Source organism: Pecten maximus, unplaced genomic scaffold (assembly GCF_902652985.1).
Source record: "Pecten maximus unplaced genomic scaffold, xPecMax1.1, whole genome shotgun sequence".
Lineage (NCBI taxonomy): Eukaryota > Metazoa > Mollusca > Bivalvia > Pectinida > Pectinidae > Pecten > Pecten maximus.
Window position 1 is genome coordinate 1 of NW_022979349.1, and position 18388 is coordinate 18388.

The 18388-nt window shown below is 40.1% G+C and overlaps 1 protein-coding gene across 1 annotated transcript; it reads right to left on the reverse strand.

Annotated features, from left to right (window-relative positions):
• Positions 1–4: 4 nt before the first annotated feature.
• Positions 5–17826, reverse strand: LOC117318519 (vitamin K-dependent gamma-carboxylase-like; the record flags this gene model as incomplete). The annotated part of the gene is made up of 9 exons (XM_033873495.1): positions 5–58; positions 4212–4390; positions 6603–6760; positions 9286–9417; positions 10631–10723; positions 13356–13528; positions 14048–14211; positions 16609–16715; positions 17743–17826. Coding segments are annotated over 9 exons (1144 nt in total), but the record flags the coding sequence as incomplete, so codon positions are not given.
• Positions 17827–18388: the final 562 nt, after the last annotated feature.

Genomic DNA, 18388 nt, shown 5'->3' on the forward strand with positions numbered 1-18388 from the left:
AGTACCGTGATGCTGGTATTTCCTAGATCAGGCTGTATATAGTTTTCCAGTGTCAGTCCTACAAACCAAATACCGATATCAGTACTGTTTAGGATCTCTATGTAGCAGTTTGATTACCTTGTAAACTGGGGCCATTCTGGGTCACGTACCTCTGCCACTGGGGAGGGTAAACCCTCCATTTGTACAAAATAAAATTCCCTTATTCACAGATTATTGTTTCAGACAAAATTTGGTGAAAATCTTTCTATAGGTTTCTGTTCAAAAGAACAGATTAACCTTTATTTCTCCTACTGGGGCCTGGACAAACCTTTAATTTTCCAACTGGGGCCCTGCTAGTGTCCATAAGGAAGCCGGGCCTTTCATCTGAGAAAAATTGATTCCCGTTCATTAATGACCTTGAATATGAGTCAGGGTCATTACCTTTTTAACAAGAGATCCCAGAGGGATCTTGGCGCCCACCATTGAATGATCTTCATAGGTTCCATGTCAGATTGATCTTTTCTCTACTTTTCCCTTCATTTTACTAATCTGTGCAAATTGAGACATCCCTCCAGTACTTTTCAAACAAGGGAATCCTAGCTATATAAGAAATTTGAGATTTAACGATAATGGCTGTTTGTTTGTCAGGTTGTTTTCAGGACACACTGGTCCAAAAATGCAATACAAGGGACCAAGGGGATCCTACTTATGAAATTTGAGAAAGATCCATTCAGTACTTTGAGAAATAGAGATAACAAACTTCAATTGTCAAAATCCAAGATGGCGGTCTGTTGGCCATATTGTTTTTCAATTGATCTCAAAATGCAATTAGCATAACGAGGCACCAAGGGGAACCTCCATATGAAATTTGAGAAAGATCCCTTCTATTCAGTACTTTCTCAGAAATAGCGATAACAAACTTAAATTGTCAAAATCCAAGATGGCTGCCTGTCGGCCATGTTGTTTTCTGATTGGTCTCAAAACACAATATGCATAACTAGGCACCAAGGGAAACTTACATATGCAATTTGAGAAAGATCCCTTAAATACTTTCTCAGAAATAGTGATAACAAACTTCAATTGTCAAAATCCAAGATGGCTGCCTGTCGGCCATGTTGTTTTCAGTTTGGTCTCAAAACGCAATATGCATAACTATGCACCAAGGGAAACCTACATATGAAATTTGAGAAAGATCCATTCAGTACATTCTCAGAAATAGCGATAACAAACTTCAATTGTCAAAATCCAAGATGGCTGCCTGTCGGCCATGTTGTTTACGGATTGGTCTCAAACGCAATATGCATAACTAGGTACCAAGGGAAACATATATATGAAATTTCAGAAAGATCCATTCAGTACTTTCTCAGAAATAGTGATAACAAACTTCAATTGTCAAAATCCAAGATGGCTGCCTGTCGGCCATGTTGTTATCCGATTGGTCTCAAAAAGCAATATGCATAACTAGGCACCAAGGGAAACCTTCATATGAAATTTCAGAAAGATCCCTTCAGTACTTTCTCAGAAATAGCGATAACAAACTTCAATTGTCAAAATCCAAGATGGCTGCCTGTCGGCCATGTTGTTTTCTGATTGGTCTCAAAACACAATATGCATAACTAGGCACCAAGGGAAACTTACATATGCAATTTGAGAAAGATCCCTTAAATACTTTCTCAGAAATAGTGATAACAAACTTCAATTGTCAAAATCCAAGATGGCTGCCTGTCGGCCATGTTGTTTTCAGTTTGGTCTCAAAACGCAATATGCATAACTAGGCACCAAGGGAAACCTACATATGAAATTTGAGAAAGATCCATTCAGTACATTCTCAGAAATAGCGATAACAAACTTCAATTGTCAAAATCCAAGATGGCTGCCTGTCGGCCATGTTGTTTACGGATTGGTCTCAAAACGCAATATGCATAACTAGGTACCAAGGGAAACATATATATGAAATTTCAGAAAGATCCATTCAGTACTTTCTCAGAAATAGTGATAACAAACTTCAATTGTCAAAATCCAAGATGGCTGCCTGTCGGCCATGTTGTTATCCGATTGGTCTCAAAAAGCAATATGCATAACAAGGCACCAAGGGAAACCTTCATATGAAATTTCTGAAAGATCCCTTCAGTACTTTCTCAGAAATAGCGATAACAAACTTCAATTGTCAAAATCCAAGATGGCTGCCTGTCGGCCATGTTGTTTTCCGATTGCTCTCAAAACGCAATATGCATAACTAGGTACCAAGGGAAACATATATATGAAATTTCAGAAAGATCCATTCAGTACTTTTCAGAAATAGTGATAACAAACTTCAATTGTCAAAATCCAAGATGGCTGCCTGTCGGCCATGTTGTTTTCCGATTGGTCTAAAATCGCAATATGCATAACTAGGCACCAAGGGGAACCTACATATGAAATTTGAGAAAGATCCCTTTAGTACTTTCTCAGAAATAGCTGATAACAAACTTCAATTGTCAAAATCCAAGATGGCTGCCTGTCGGCCATGTTGTTTTCCGATTGGTCTAAAATCGCAATATGCATAACTAGGCACCAAGGGGAACCTACATATGAAATTTGAGAAAGATCCCTTTAGTACTTTCTCAGAAATAGCGATAACAAACTTCAATTGTCAAAATCCAAGATGGCTGCCTGTCGGCCATGTTGTTATCCGATTGGTCTCAAAAAGCAATATGCATAACTAGGCACCAAGGGAAACCTTCATATGAAATTTCAGAAAGATCCATTTAGTACTTTCTCAGAAATAGCGATAACAAACTTCAATTGTCAAAATCCAAGATGGCTGCCTGTCGGCCATGTTGTTATCCGATTGGTCTCAAAAAGCAATATGCATAACTAGGCACCAAGGGGAACCTTCATATGAAATTTGAGAAATATCCCCTCAGTACTTTCTCAGAAATAGCGATAACAAACTTCAATTGTCAAAATCCAAGATGGCTGCCTGTCGGCCATGTTGTTTTCTGATTGGTCTCAAAACGCAATATGCATAACTAGGCACCAAGGGGAACCTACATATGAAATTTGAGAAAGATCCCTTCAGTACTTTCCTAGAAATAGCGATAACAAGAATTGTTTACGGACGGATGGACGGACGGACGGACGGACGGAGGGACGGACGGACGGACCACGGACCACGGACGCAGGGCGATTTGAACAGCCCACCATCTGATGATGGTGGGCTAAAAACTACAAGGATCGAACTACAAATCAACTGCATTGGTTCTGTTTCAGTGTTTGAACCAATATGACCCCTGTGACTTTTGAACATGGGCTTTGTTGGGCTTCATACCAGCCAGCACCTAGCCCATTATTCGAACACTGCGCTTCTTTGTAATTGATAAGACATTTGAAGGAATATGTTAACACTGGACAGACAATAGATGGCATACTAGGGTCAGCTCATAAGCACTTTGTGTCAGTCAGCTGAAACAGTCTCAAAATTCAATAGGCGTAACTAAGGACCAAAGAGGAACATGCATATCAAATTTCAGAGATATCCTTCTAGAACTTCTCAAGAAATTGCTTTAACAAACAGTAATTTTAACTTCAACTGCAGAAATCCAAGACAGCTGTCTGTCAGCAATTTTGTTTTCCTGATCAGACTCAAAATCAAATAGTCACACAAAGGGACCAAGGGTCATGACCTTCCTGTACTTCTCAGAAAATAGTGTTAACAAAGAGTTATTACGAACAGGTGGATGGGATGATAGACCACACACAAAGGGCAATTGGAATAGCCCACTTTCTGGTGATGGTGGACTATATGATGATGGGTAAAAACCTGGTAGCCCTTGAATTCATCCCTCCATGTTGCTGACCCCATATCATGACCCCGGGTTTCACTTAATGAAAAAGTCTTACAAGATTTTAAGACATTTGATTCCTATGTCCTTGAAAATAGGTCAACATGATTGATTTGAAAAAACTCGGTGGCCCTTTAAGCCTTCAATTATCTCAACATACGACTTACTCCATATTATGACCCTGAGCCTCTTTAAAGGGAAATGTTGGGCAGATGATTCCCGGACAGCTGAAGGAGGAATGCTGGATGATACACAATGGTAATAAAACGTGACTTTAAAACTTCTAATGGTCTCACCAAACTACAGATTTTTCTTTGGATACCTGAGTCCTATGTTTGTTTTTGGATACCTGAGTCCTATGTTTGTTTTTGGATACCTGAGTTTTACATAAAATATAGGGAAGCATACCTGGAAAGTCTGCCACAAATACGACATCTGTGTAGTTTGATAAACTGTAAAGTTCTGCCTGTATCTCGGACAGCTTCCGTCTCCAGTCCGACAGGTCACTCAGTAAGGGAAAGCTGAAGGATACCTCGGAGAACGCTCCCCACTGAGTGGTAAGTAGGTTTACATTGGGATCATACAGCCTGAAACAACAGGAATCTTCAATCAGCATTCTGTAAAATACATCTCAACCAGAGATTTCTATTTGTCTCACTTCTACAAAATGAGATTCCTCAGTTTGATAAACCCCGTAAGTAACATTTGTTAAGATTTTTATCATAAACCCAGACAGCAATTGAAAACTGTGATTGTTAGCGTTCAAAAAATACCTAACAGAAATTTTCCTTATTTTACATGAAATGTCGCAAAATTTAAACAAGAGATCCCAGAGGGATCTTGGCGCCCACCATTGAATGATCTTTATCGGTTCCATGTCAGATTGATCTTTTCTCTACTTTTCCCTTCCTCTAAGTCTTACTAATCTGTGTAAATTCAGAAACAGCCCTCTAGTACTTTTCAAACAAGGGGAACCTATATATAAAATTTAAGATTTAGCGATAATGGCTGTCTGTTGTTTTCGGATTGGTCCCAAAATGCAACACCAGGGACCAAGGGGAACCTACATATGAAATTTGAGAAAGATCCCTTCATTACCTTCTGTAAAATAGCGATAACAAACTTCAATTGTCAAAATACAAGATGGCTGCCTGTCGGGCAGGTTGTTTTCTGACTTGTCTCAAAATCCAATATGCATAACTAGGCACAGAGGGCAACCTACAAATGAAATTTCACAAAGATCCCTTCAGCAATTTCTGATAAATAGCGATAACAAACTTCAATTGTCAAAATCAAAGATGGCTGCCTGTCGGCCATGTTGTTTTCCTATTAGTCCCAAGAATTAGATGCAATATGCAGAACTACAGACCAAGGAGAACTTGCAAAAATGTTTGAGAAAGATCCCTTCAGTACTTTCTGAGAAATAGCGATAACAAACTTCAATTGTCAAAATCCAAGATGGCTGCCTGTTGGCCATGTTGTTTTCCGATAGGTCTCAAAATGCAATATGCATAACTAGGCACAAAGGGGAACCTACATATGAAATTTGAGAAAGATCCCTTCAGTACTTTCTCAGAAATAGCGATAACAAACTTCAATTGTCAAAATCCAAGATGGCTGCCTGTCGGCCATGTTATTTTCCGATTGGTCTCAAAATGGAATATGCATAACTAGGCACCAAGGGGAATCTACATATCAAATTTGAGAAAGATCCCTTCAGTACTTTCTCAGAAATAGCGATAACAAACTTCAATTATCAAAATCCAAGATGGCTGCCTGTCGGCCATGTTGTTTTCCGATTGGTCTCAAAATGCAATATGCATAACTAGGCACCAAGGGAAACCTACATAATGAAATTGTGAGAAAGATCCCTTCAGTACTTTCTCAGAAATAGCGATAACAAACTCAATTGTCAAAATCCAAGATGGCTGCCTGTCGGCCATGTTGTTTTCCGATTGGTCTCAAAATGCAATATGCATACCACATATGAAATTTGAGAAAGATCCCTTCAGTACTTTCTCAGAAATAGCGATAACAAACTTCAATTGTCAAAATCCAAGATGGCTGCCTGTCGGCCATGTTGTTTTCCGATTGGTCTCAAATGCAATATGCATAACTAGGCACCAAGGGAAACCTACATATGAAATTTGAGAAAGATCCCTTCAGTACTTTCTCAGAAATAGCGATAACAAACTTCAATTATCAAAATCCAAGATGGCTGCCTGTCGGCCATGTTGTTTTCCGATTGGTCTCAAAATGCAATATGCATAACTAGGCACCAAGGGGAATCTACATATGAAATTTGAGAAAGATCCCTTCAGTACTTTCTCAGAAATAGCGATAACAAACTTCAATTATCAAAATCCAAGATGGCTGCCTGTCGGCCATGTTGTTTTCCGATTGGTCTCAAAATGCAATATGCATAACTAGGCACCAAGGGAAACCTACATATGAAATTTGAGAAAGATCCCTTCAGTACTTTCTCAGAAATAGCGATAACAAACTTCAATTGTCAAAATCCAAGATGGCTGCCTGTCGGCCATGTTGTTTTCCGATTGGTCTCAAAATGCAATATGCATAACTAGGCACCAAGAGAAACCCACATATGAAATTTGAGAAAGATCCCTTCAGTACTTTCTGAGGATTAGCGATAACAAGAATTGTTTACGGACGGACGGAGGGACGGACGGACGGAGGGACGGACGGACGGAGGGACGGACGGACGGACGGACGGACCACGGACGCAGGGCGATTTGAATAGCCCACCATCTGATGATGGTGGGCTAAAAATGAGTTTACCTTTGTTGGAAGCGGTCATTGAGGGACCTCCACACATCCATATACAATTCTACATTGGTGATGTTGTACTCTGTCAATCGATCAGCTATACATATTGTGTATTGTTTGACCATATCAGCATGACTTGACCAGCGGTTACTCTGGCTTGGAGCCCACGCCTAACAAAGAAAAGATCATTCATTACTTGTCTGTAACCCAGGCTTAGAGAAGAAAAGATCATTCAGTATGTGTCTGTAACCCAGGCTTAGAGAAGAAAAGATCATTCATTACTTGTCTGTAACCCAAACTTAGAGAAGAAAAGATCATTCAGTATGTGTCTGTAACCCAGGCTTAGAGAAGAAAAGATCATTCATTACTTGTCTGTAACCCAGGCTTAGAGAAGAAAAGATCATTCATTACTTGTCTGTAACCCAGGCTTAGAGAAGAAAAGATCATTCATTACTTGTCTGTAACCCAGGCTTAGAGAAGAAAAGATCATTCATTACTTGTCTGTAACCCAGGCTTAGAGAAGAAAAGATCATTCATTACTTGTCTGTAACCCAGGCTTAGAGAAGAAAAGATCATTCATTACTTGTCTGTAACCCAAACTTAGAGAAGAAAAGATTACCCAATAACGAGTACATGTAATGATATGTATTTTATGTCCCTACTTCTGTATATAATCATGATCAGGACTAAGCCAACATATTTATACATTTGTACTTTGAATTTAATAACCTGAAGATTTCACTCAAAACTAGAACAAGAGTACCCTAGAGTAGAACAATGATATATTCATGTCCCATACAAAGAGTAATTATAATTGTATCTACTGAATACAAATATTGAAACGCAAGTCTTATCAAATTTTTGTTAATGTAGAATTGTCTTAACAAATTCTACAAATACTAAAAAAAATGTTGAAAACTGCGGATGAGGATCTGCAGGGATAAACATGTAAGGGCAATAAATCTTGAAAAAATAAAAAATTATTGTGAAAATGCCACTCAGGAAAACATCACTATGATATTATCATGGCTATGAAGCCCACTAAGTTTTAAAGAGATTGGTTGAAAAATGTAGGAGGAAATCTTTTTTTACAGGAACCCTGTAAACAGAAAACAGAAATAGATTGTAACACCTACTCAAATGGCCATCTACTCCTGAAGGCAGACATTGTTGGACATCAGACACCCTTAGACAGCATTTAGCAATTAAATCCAAACTTACAGGTGACCTTATCTACCTAACCAACAAACCATGATTTCAGGTAAAGACTTGTGTACGATAACAAGATTTCCGGTATAGTGTATGATGACACCTGCTATTGTCTATAATGTAAAAGTTATTGTGGCTGACAATGAGAGTATAAAAGTTGTATGTTTTTTATCCCAAAATACTGAAACAAAATTTCTAAAAATCACAAATTTGCCAATATTTATTGGCTGCAACATATTCTTTACAGAGGTTTTGTCTTAAATAAAGCTAAATGAAGAACCTCCAATCCAATTAGCAGTATTCATTAACAAGAGGTCTATAGGCCTTTATAGGGTTTATAAGGTTTCATTTAAATATTTTGGCCAATTTCACTCTTTCAAACTTATATTATGATCAAGGTCATTCATTTGAACAAACTATCTAGTCTTTAATATATACATATATATATATATAATGGTCACCTAGCTGAGTCTTGAAATATTTAAGTTAATTTAATTTATTTTGGCATTTTTGGGTCATTTTTGCCCCGCCCATAAGCTCAGGGGGTCAGTCAGGGCCAACATGTTCATACCATTAAGCTGTCATCCTATGCTGATAATGTTTACAAAGTTTGAATGAATTCCAATAGAAATCAAACAAGGGCCCAATGGGCCCAAATCGCTCACCTGCTTTCCAGTGATCCTTTTCATACATCAACATTATTAAGAAAAAGTGTATCAGAGACCATATACAAGATCTCAGGGCCTTGCAGTTATTTGAAAAGGTGTCTTTTAAATATTTTGGCCAATTTGACACTTTCAAACTTAAATTATGATAAAAGTAATTCATTTGAACAAACTTTCTAAAAACGTTACGAGCCAAATATAAGGTCTATGGACCTTTCCATTATTGAAAAGAAGTCATGGAAATATTTTCGCCTATTTGACTGCTCTCACCATGAAAGGTCAAGGTCATTCATTTGTACAAACTTGGTAGCCCTTCACCCCAGCATGCTACAGACCCAATATCAACTCCCTGGGTCTCTTGGTTATCGAAAAGAAGTTGTTTAAAGATTTTAAGTTATTTGATCCCTATAAGCTTACTTACCCTTCAGGCAGGGAAGCAAATAAATTAATTGTCGTCAACAGCAAAAGGCACAACTAGGGCACTAACATGATATATACAGAAAGTTTTGTGGAGTTGAGTGGAACAGTTTTGAAGTTGTGGCCCGGAAAGGAAAATAAACAGTAATTTTGGATGCACATAAGGATGGACGGACCCAAATTTAATATCCCCACAAAACACAGTTGCAGAATCAAAAAGGTTGCAGGTTTGATCCCTATCAGAGACATGGAAATTAATAAATTAACAAAAAGGACACAACTACATGTTCATACCTGAATACAGCTTCAAGGCGTCAATTTCAAAATTTAATTTCTGTTCCCAATCTTTTTCATATTGCATTTAGCTGTCTCCACACAATAATAACAAATTCTGGAACACTTACATGCGGATCCAGGTAGCCTTGCTCTCCAGTGTCCAGGTCGCGGTAGGTAATGCGTACATGTTGAGTGTTCCATGAGTGTACCATCATGTCCCAGGAATACCCATACAGGCCGTTAGTCCACGAGTTGTAACCCTAGATAATACAGGACAAAAGTGTACCATTACGTCCCAGGAGTACCCATACAGGTCGTTAGTCCACCTGCTGTTTACCTTGGTTATACAGTGAGGTACAGTGTTACCTTGGTTATACAGTGAGAGTACAGTGTTACCTTGGTTATACAGTGGGAGTACAGTGTTACCTTGGTTATACAGTGGGAGTACAGTGTTACCTTGGTTATACAGCGGGAGTACAGTGTTACCTTGGTTATACAGTGGGAGTACAGTGTTACCTTGGTTATACAGTAGGAGTACAGTGTTACCTTGGTTATACAGTGGGAGTACAGTGTTACCTTGGTTATACAGTGGGAGTACAGTGTTACCTTGGTTATACAGTGGGAGTACAGTGTTACCTTGGTTATACAGTGGGAGTACAGTGTTACCTTGGTTATACAGTGAGGTACAGTGTTACCTTGGTTATACAGTAGGAGTACAGTGTTACCTTGGTTATACAGTGGGAGTACAGTGTTACCTTGGTTATACAGTGGGAGTACAGTGTTACCTTGGTTATACAGTAGGAGTACAGTGTTACCTTGGTTATACAGTGGGAGTACAGTGTTACCTTGGTTATACAGTGGGAGTACAGTGTTACCTTGGTTATACAGTAGGAGTACAGTGTTACCTTGGTTATACAGTAGGAGTACAGTGTTACCTTGGTTATACAGTGAGGTACAGTGTTACCTTGGTTATACAGTAGGAGTACAGTGTTACCTTGGTTATACAGTAGGAGTACAGTGTTACCTTGGTTATACAGTGGGAGTACAGTGTTACCTTGGTTATACAGTGGGAGTACAGTGTTACCTTGGTTATACAGTAGGAGTACAGTGTTACCTTGGTTATACAGTGAGGTACAGTGTTACCTTGGTTATACAGTAGGAGTACAGTGTTACCTTGGTTATACAGTAGGAGTACAGTGTTACGTTGGTTATACAGTAGGAGTACAGTGTTACCTTGGTTATACAGTGGGAGTACAGTGTTACCTTGGTTATACAGTGGGAGTACAGTGTTACCTTGGTTATACAGTGGGAGTACAGTGTTACCTTGGTTATACAGTGGGAGTACAGTGTTACCTTGGTTATACAGTAGGAGTACAGTGTTACGTTGGTTATACAGTAGGAGTACAGTGTTACCTTGGTTATACAGTAGGAGTACAGTATTACCTTGGTTATACATTGGGAGTACAGTGTTACCTTGGTTATACAGTGGGAGTACGGTAGAAACATCTGTGTTATAAGGTAGATGACGGTGACACCGGAGAACAGTTGATGGTGGATCCTTGAACCCTGTAAATAGAAAACAGAAATAGATTGTAACACCTACTCAAATGTCCATCTACTCCTGAAGGCAGACATTGTTGGACATCAGACACCCTTAGACAGCATTTAGCAATTAAATCCAAACTTCCAGGTGACCTTATCTACCTAACCAACAAACCATGATTTCAGGTAAAGACTTGTGTACGATAACAAGATTTCCGGTATAGTGTATGACGACACCTGCTATTGTCTATAATGATCGATTAGATAATATAAAACAAGATAATTCTGTGAATTACAGTCCCTAACTGAATGTTATATGCCAAGAACACAATGATTATAAAGAGTAAGAACTCATTCCAGACACCAAATTTTGCATTTGGTGATGTAATGTGAATGAATTCAGAAATATCACTTCCTTAAGCAGACAATATCAGGAATATCAATAATCTTAGGAGACAATATCAGGATTATCACTAATCTTAGCAGACAATATCAGGAATATCACTAAAGTTAGCAGACAATATCAGAAGTTCAATACAAATGAACCCATCTCCAAAGGAAAAAAGTTTGATGTAGGCCAAAGGCCAAAATGTAGGTCAGAGTGACCTACTTTTGGTACATGAGACACTGCCTCACCTTGATTGTTCATCCATGACCCTAGTATGAAGTTCCAGTGACAAGTAGTGCATGAGATACTTAAAATAGATATGTGAGGGTTGTATGATGATTGTGGGCCAAATATAACAAGAGGCCCAATGGGCCTGTATAATTCTAATGCTACACCAGCAACTTTAAAATTAAATTTATCTAAATAACTTATGTAGATGCTGATTAAGCTGATTACCTCTTCATTCAAATATTGGAGTATGTAAACTTTGTTTTTGTAGCCCTTCAGCATAGCATGCTCCTCATCAAATATCATCCCCCTGCCTCTCTTGTTGATTCAGACACATCAATTAAAATCAAACACATTTGATCTTCAAAGTAAGTCAATATCATTCATTCTAACACACTTGGTAGCCATCCACTAGAACGTACTATTGACCCAGTGTCTCGATCCTGTGCCATTGGCTATTGAGAAGAAGTCGTATAAATATTTTGACATATTTGACCTCTGACCCTCTAGCATGCTTGTGACAATATACATTTACCCTGGACCTCTTGTTTATTGTTGTTAAAAAATACAAACAGATATGACCTTGAAAGTAGGTACTCATCATTTAAAGAAACTTGGTAACCCTTTATACCAGTATGCCACTGGCCCAACATGATGACTCTGGGCATCTTAGTTATTGAGAAATAGTTGTTTAAATGGAAAGGTTGACACTGGACAGACAGAAAGATGGCAAGATGTACAGACAGCCTGATGGACAGTGGACACCACACAATGGCCAGACATACAGACAGTCTGATGGACAGTGGACACCACACAATGGCCAGACGTACAGACAGCCTGATGGACAGTGGACACCACACAATGGCCAGACATACAGACAGCCTGATGGACAGCGAACACCACACAATGGCCAGACGTACAGACAGTCTGATGGACAGCGAACACCACACAATGGCCAGACATACAGACAGTCTGATGGACAGCGAACACCACACAATGGCCAGACATACAGACAGTCTGATGGACAGCGAACACCACACAATGGCCAGACGTACAGACAGCCTGATGGACAGTGGACACCACACAATGGCCAGACATACAGACAGTCTGATGGACAGCGAACACCACACAATGGCCAGACGTACAGACAGTCTGATGGACAGTGGACACCACACAATGGCCAGACGTACAGACAGCCTGATGGACAGTGGACACCACACAATGGCCAGACGTACAGACAGCCTGATGGACAGCGAACACCACACAATGGCCAGACGTACAGACAGCCTGATGGACAGTGGACACCACACAATGGCCAGATGTACAGACAGCCTGATGGACAGCGAACACCACACAATGGCCAGACGTACAGACAGCCTGATGGACAGCGAACACCACACAATGGCCAGACGTACAGACAGCCTGATGGACAGCGAACACCACACAATGGCCAGACGTACAGACAGCCTGATGGACAGTGGACACCACACAATGGCCAGATGTACAGACAGCCTGATGGACAGCGAACACCACACAATGGCCAGACATACAGACAGTCTGATGGACAGCGAACACCACACAATGGCCAGACGTACAGACAGCCTGATGGACAGTGGACACCACACAATGGCCAGATGTACAGACAGTCTGATGGACAGTGGACACCACACAATGGCCAGACGTACAGACAGCCTGATGGACAGTGGACACCACACAATGGCCAGACGTACAGACAGCCTGATGGACAGCGCAGACCACACAATGGCCAGACGTACAGACAGCCTGATGGACAGCGAAGACCACACAATGGCCAGACGTACAGACAGTCTGATGGACAGCGAACACCACACAATGGCCAGACGTACAGACAGCCTGATGGACAGTGGACACCACACAATGGCCAGATGTACAGACAGCCTGATGGACAGTGGACACCACACAATGGCCAGACATACAGACAGCCTGATGGACAGCGGACACCACACAAAGCTCACTTGCCCATCAGGTACGGTGAACTTAGCTTAGATAGATTTATGTTACCTGCTCTTTGTGAGATTTTGGTGATTTTCTAGGGTACACACAGTGCACGTTAGACTGTAGTTGCTGTGGTGTATTGAGACCACATGGCAAGGGAATCCTTTGAAGAACTTTCCTTGGCCAGTCAGGAGAGCAAAATAAAGGCAAGGTGGCCAACATCATGTAGGAAAACATACCTGTAGACAAAGAATTCACTATCACATACCTGTAGACAAAGAATTCAATATCACATACCTGTAGACAAAGAATTCAATATCATATACCTGTAGACAAAGAATTCAATATCATATACCTGTAGATCAAGAATTCAATATCTTATACCTGTAGACAATAATTCACTATCATATACCTGTAGATAAAGAATTCAATATCTTCTGTAAGATATTACAAACAAGGTGCTTATTTGGTTAAATGTTTGTACCTATACTGATACAGATATGTTTACAACAAGAGGTCCAATGGGCTTTAATGGTCACCTTTGTTCTGAAATACATACTGATAGTTGATGTTTTGTTTTTAAGTTAAGAATATGATACATCTGACATAGTGTCAGCTTGAAGGTAGGTCAAGGTCATTCAGTTGAACAAACTTTCCAGTCACATATAATATTATAATATAATCATATAATCAACTTCATTTGAATTTGTCTTTCTAAGGACAATTTAAAATAGTGTAGACAACATTTAATTACTAACCTATATTAAACATCTGGGAGTTCATGAAATGGAAAGAAGAGCCAAAAAAAAGAGCTGCTGGTCTTGTCTTGTCGAGGAACAGGAAGAAACCGAGGAACATATCAAGCAGCAGTCCGCCAATGTGAACCACATACAAATCAATTTGATCATCTGACAGCAGCAATCTAAAATAAATTGAGGTGATATATATGTCAGGGGTACAGTCACTGTACATTGTGTTGGTGATATATATGTCAGGGGTACAGTGAGCCGTCACTGTACATTGTGTGGGTGATATATATGTCAGGGGTACAGTCACTGTACATTGTGTGGGTGATATATATGTCAGGGGTACAGTCACTGTACATTGTGTGGGTGATATATATGTCAGGGGTACAGTCACTGTACATTGTGTGGGTGATATATATGTCAGGGGTACAGTCACTGTACATTGTGTGGGTGATATATATGTCAGGGGTACAGTCACTGTACATTGTGTGGGTGATATATATGTCAGGGGTACAGTCACTGTACATTGTGTGGGTGATATATATGTCAGGGGTAAAGTCACTGTACATTGTGTGGGTGATATATATGTCAGGGGTACAGTGGGCCGTCACTGTACATTGTGTGGGTGATATATATGTCAGGGGTACAGTGGGCCTTCACAGTACATTGTGTGGGTGATATATATGTCAGGGGTACAGTGGGCCTTCACAGTACATTGTGTGGGTGATATATATGTCAGGGGTACAGTGGGCCTTCACAGTACATTGTGTGGGTGATATATATGTCAGGGGTACAGTCACTGTACATTGTGTGGGTGATATATATGTCAGGGGTATAGTCACTGTACATTGTGTGGGTGATATATATGTTAGGGGTACAGTGGGCCTTCACAGTACATTGTGTGGGTGATATATATGTCAGGGGTACAGTCACTGTACATTGTGTGGGTGATATATATGTCAGGGGTATAGTCACTGTACATTGTGTGGGTGATATATATGTCAGGGTACAGTGGGCCATCACTGTACATTGTGTGGGTGATATATATGTCAGGGGTACAGTCACTGTACATTGTGTGGGTGATATATATGTCAGGGGTACAGTGGGCCGTCACAGTACATTGTGTGGGTGATATATATGTCAGGGGTACAGTCACTGTACATTGTGTGGGTGATATATATGTCAGGGGTACAGTCACTGTACATTGTGTGGGTGATATATATGTCAGGGGTACAGTGGGCCGTCACTGTACATTGTGTGGGTGATATATATGTCAGGGGTACAGTGGGCCGTCACTGTACATTGTGTGGGTGATATATATGTCAGGGGTACAGTCACTGTACATTGTGTGGGTGATATATATGTCAGGGGTACAGTGGGCCGTCACTGTACATTGTGTGGGTGATATATATGTCAGGGGTACAGTCACTGTACATTGTGTGGGTGATATATATGTCAGGGGTACAGTGGGCCGTCACTGTACATTGTGTGGGTGATATAATGTCAGGGGTACAGTCACTGTACATTGTGTTGGTGATATATATGTCAGGGGTACAGTCACTGTACATTGTGTAGGTGATATATATGTCAGGGGTACAGTCACTGTACATTGTGTGGGTGATATATATGTCAGGGGTACAGTCACTGTACATTGTGTGGGTGATATATATGTCAGGGGTACAGTGGGCCGTCACTGTACATTGTGTGGGTGATATATATGTCAGGGGTACAGTCACTGTACATTGTGTGGGTGATATATATGTCAGGGGTACAGTCACTGTACATTGTGTGGGTGATATATATGTCAGGGGTACAGTCACTGTACATTGTGTGGGTGATATATATGTCAGGGGTACAGTCACTGTACATTGTGTGGGTGATATATATGTCAGGGGTACAGTGGGCCATCACTGTACATTGTGTGGGTGATATATATGTCAGGGGTACAGTCACTGTACATTGTGTGGGTGATATATATGTCAGGGGTACAGTCACTGTACATTGTGTGGGTGATATATATGTGAGGGGGGATACAGTGGGCCATCACTGTACATTGTGTGGGTGATATATATGTCAGGGGTACAGTCACTGTACATTGTGTGGGTGATATATATGTGAGGGGGGATACAGTGGGCCATCACTGTACATTGTGTGGGTGATATATATGTCAGGGGTACAGTGGGCCATCACTGTACATTGTGTGGGTGATATATATGTCAGGGGTATAGTGGGCCGTCACTGTACATTGTGTGGGTGATATATATGTCAGGGGTACAGTCACTGTACATTGTGTGGGTGATATATATGTCAGGGGTACAGTCACTGTACATTGTGTGGGTGATATATATGTCAGGGGTACAGTGGGCCGTCACTGTACATTGTGTGGGTGATATATATGTCAGGGGTAAATCTATTTGGGGTTAGTGCCGATTTCAAGAAAAAAATTAACAGACAGGTTATTTTTTTAAGGAAAGTGAATGAAATATCATGACATAGACAAGGGTGTAATTAAGGTCTCATTTGCTAGGTACCTGTATGTTGTTCTTCAAGATGACCTATCTATCAGTTCTCACCTGAAAGGATCAAACACCCATCGACTGGAGAGGTTCTGCATGGAGTACCCTGTCACCCAGTCCATGTCTAACTTCTTAAGCCCAGCAATAAAATATACCAGGAATATCTGTTCAACAAAAACATTTGATGATGATGAAGAATTAACTGTAAAATCTCAAAACTCCTGTAGCAATAAATACAATGTTTTTTCAAGAAATATGTCATAGTCTCCTCTTTGATGGAAATGGATAAAAAATTTACCAAAAATTGCCGTTATCAGGAAGATTTTGAGTTGTCCCATAAACATACTGGAGTCTCTGAAATGGTAGTTTTTACTGCTGTTTAAAATTCCAGCATTTCAGGAACGGTTCACTTGTTGTCTGTACAATGTAACCAGATTGATTGTCCTGTTCACTATCTTTGGCAGTAGGCCTCAGTGTCAGTTTCACTCTATCACACAGTGTCAGTTTCACTCTATCACACAGTGTCAGTTTCACTCTATCACACAGTGTCAGTTTCACTCTATCACAAGGAGACCAAACATCAATACACTGCAGCCTCCAATAACACACCACACGCATGAATCTTACACACAAGTGATGCCACCCGTAAATGGACCATATCTGTTGATAGGACGTTAAACAAAACAAACCAAACCTGGGGCAAACATGCAGGTTATACAATATGTATTTTTGTTTTCTAGTAAAATATTTGAATTTTCCCCTTTTGTCCCCTGCCTCTCTTGCCATACCAAACCCATCATTTGTATATATCCCCATCACCTTTTAATTCCCAGTAACACAAACTGCCAAGATATCAAAACATATTCAAATACAGAAATAAACAAGCATACTGGGTATTTCTAAAGCAATACATGTCCCCTACTGGCCCCAAATAAAAATAGTTACAGTGACGTTGACCTGAATCTAAAAACCCTGAAACTCTGACTTATCAGAGATAGCATGGTCTTTTATCATTGTGTGAAGTTTGATCAAAATCTCCCAAGGAATGAAGCCGCTAGCACTGACAAACTTGGGTGTTACAGACAGATGGGGGACATAAAATCCCCCCCATCCCCCCAGATGGGTTATCAAATGCTGCACCACACCATCAGCCACCATTGGTGAGCTCATCAACACTGTGTCTGTTCATACCTGACACCTGAGTAGGGTGTAGTTCCACAGAGGAACATGGCAGTTCCTTAACTCAGGCCTTAACAGTCCATCCAGTGACCTGTTCTCAAAAAGAAACAAAAAACAATTTAGAAATATCGACACAATATTCACATTAAAATTAAGATGATAATGACCAAGGGGATTCATATCAGAAAATGTTACTTCCACGATCATTATGAGGTATCACTATAGATTTCAAAGGCCACATTTTTTATACATTTATTATATATATTGTGTTTGTAGTAACACCAGTCATCTCTATAGTAACACCAGTCATGTCTGTAGTAACACCAGTCATGTCTGTAGTAACATGTCTGTAGTAACACCAGTCATGTCTGTAGTAACACCAGTCATGTCTGTAGTAACACCAGTCATGTCTGTAGTAACACCAGTCATGTCTGTAGTAACATGTCTGTAGTAACACCAGTCATGTCTGTAGTAACACCAGTCATGTCTGTAGTAACATGTCTATAGTAACACCAGTCATGTCTGTAGTAACATGTCTGTAGTAACACCAGTCATGTCTGTAGTAACACCAGTCATGTCTGTAGTAACACCAGTCATGTCTGTAGTAACATGTCTGTAGTAACACCAGTCATGTCTGTAGTAACACCAGTCATGTCTG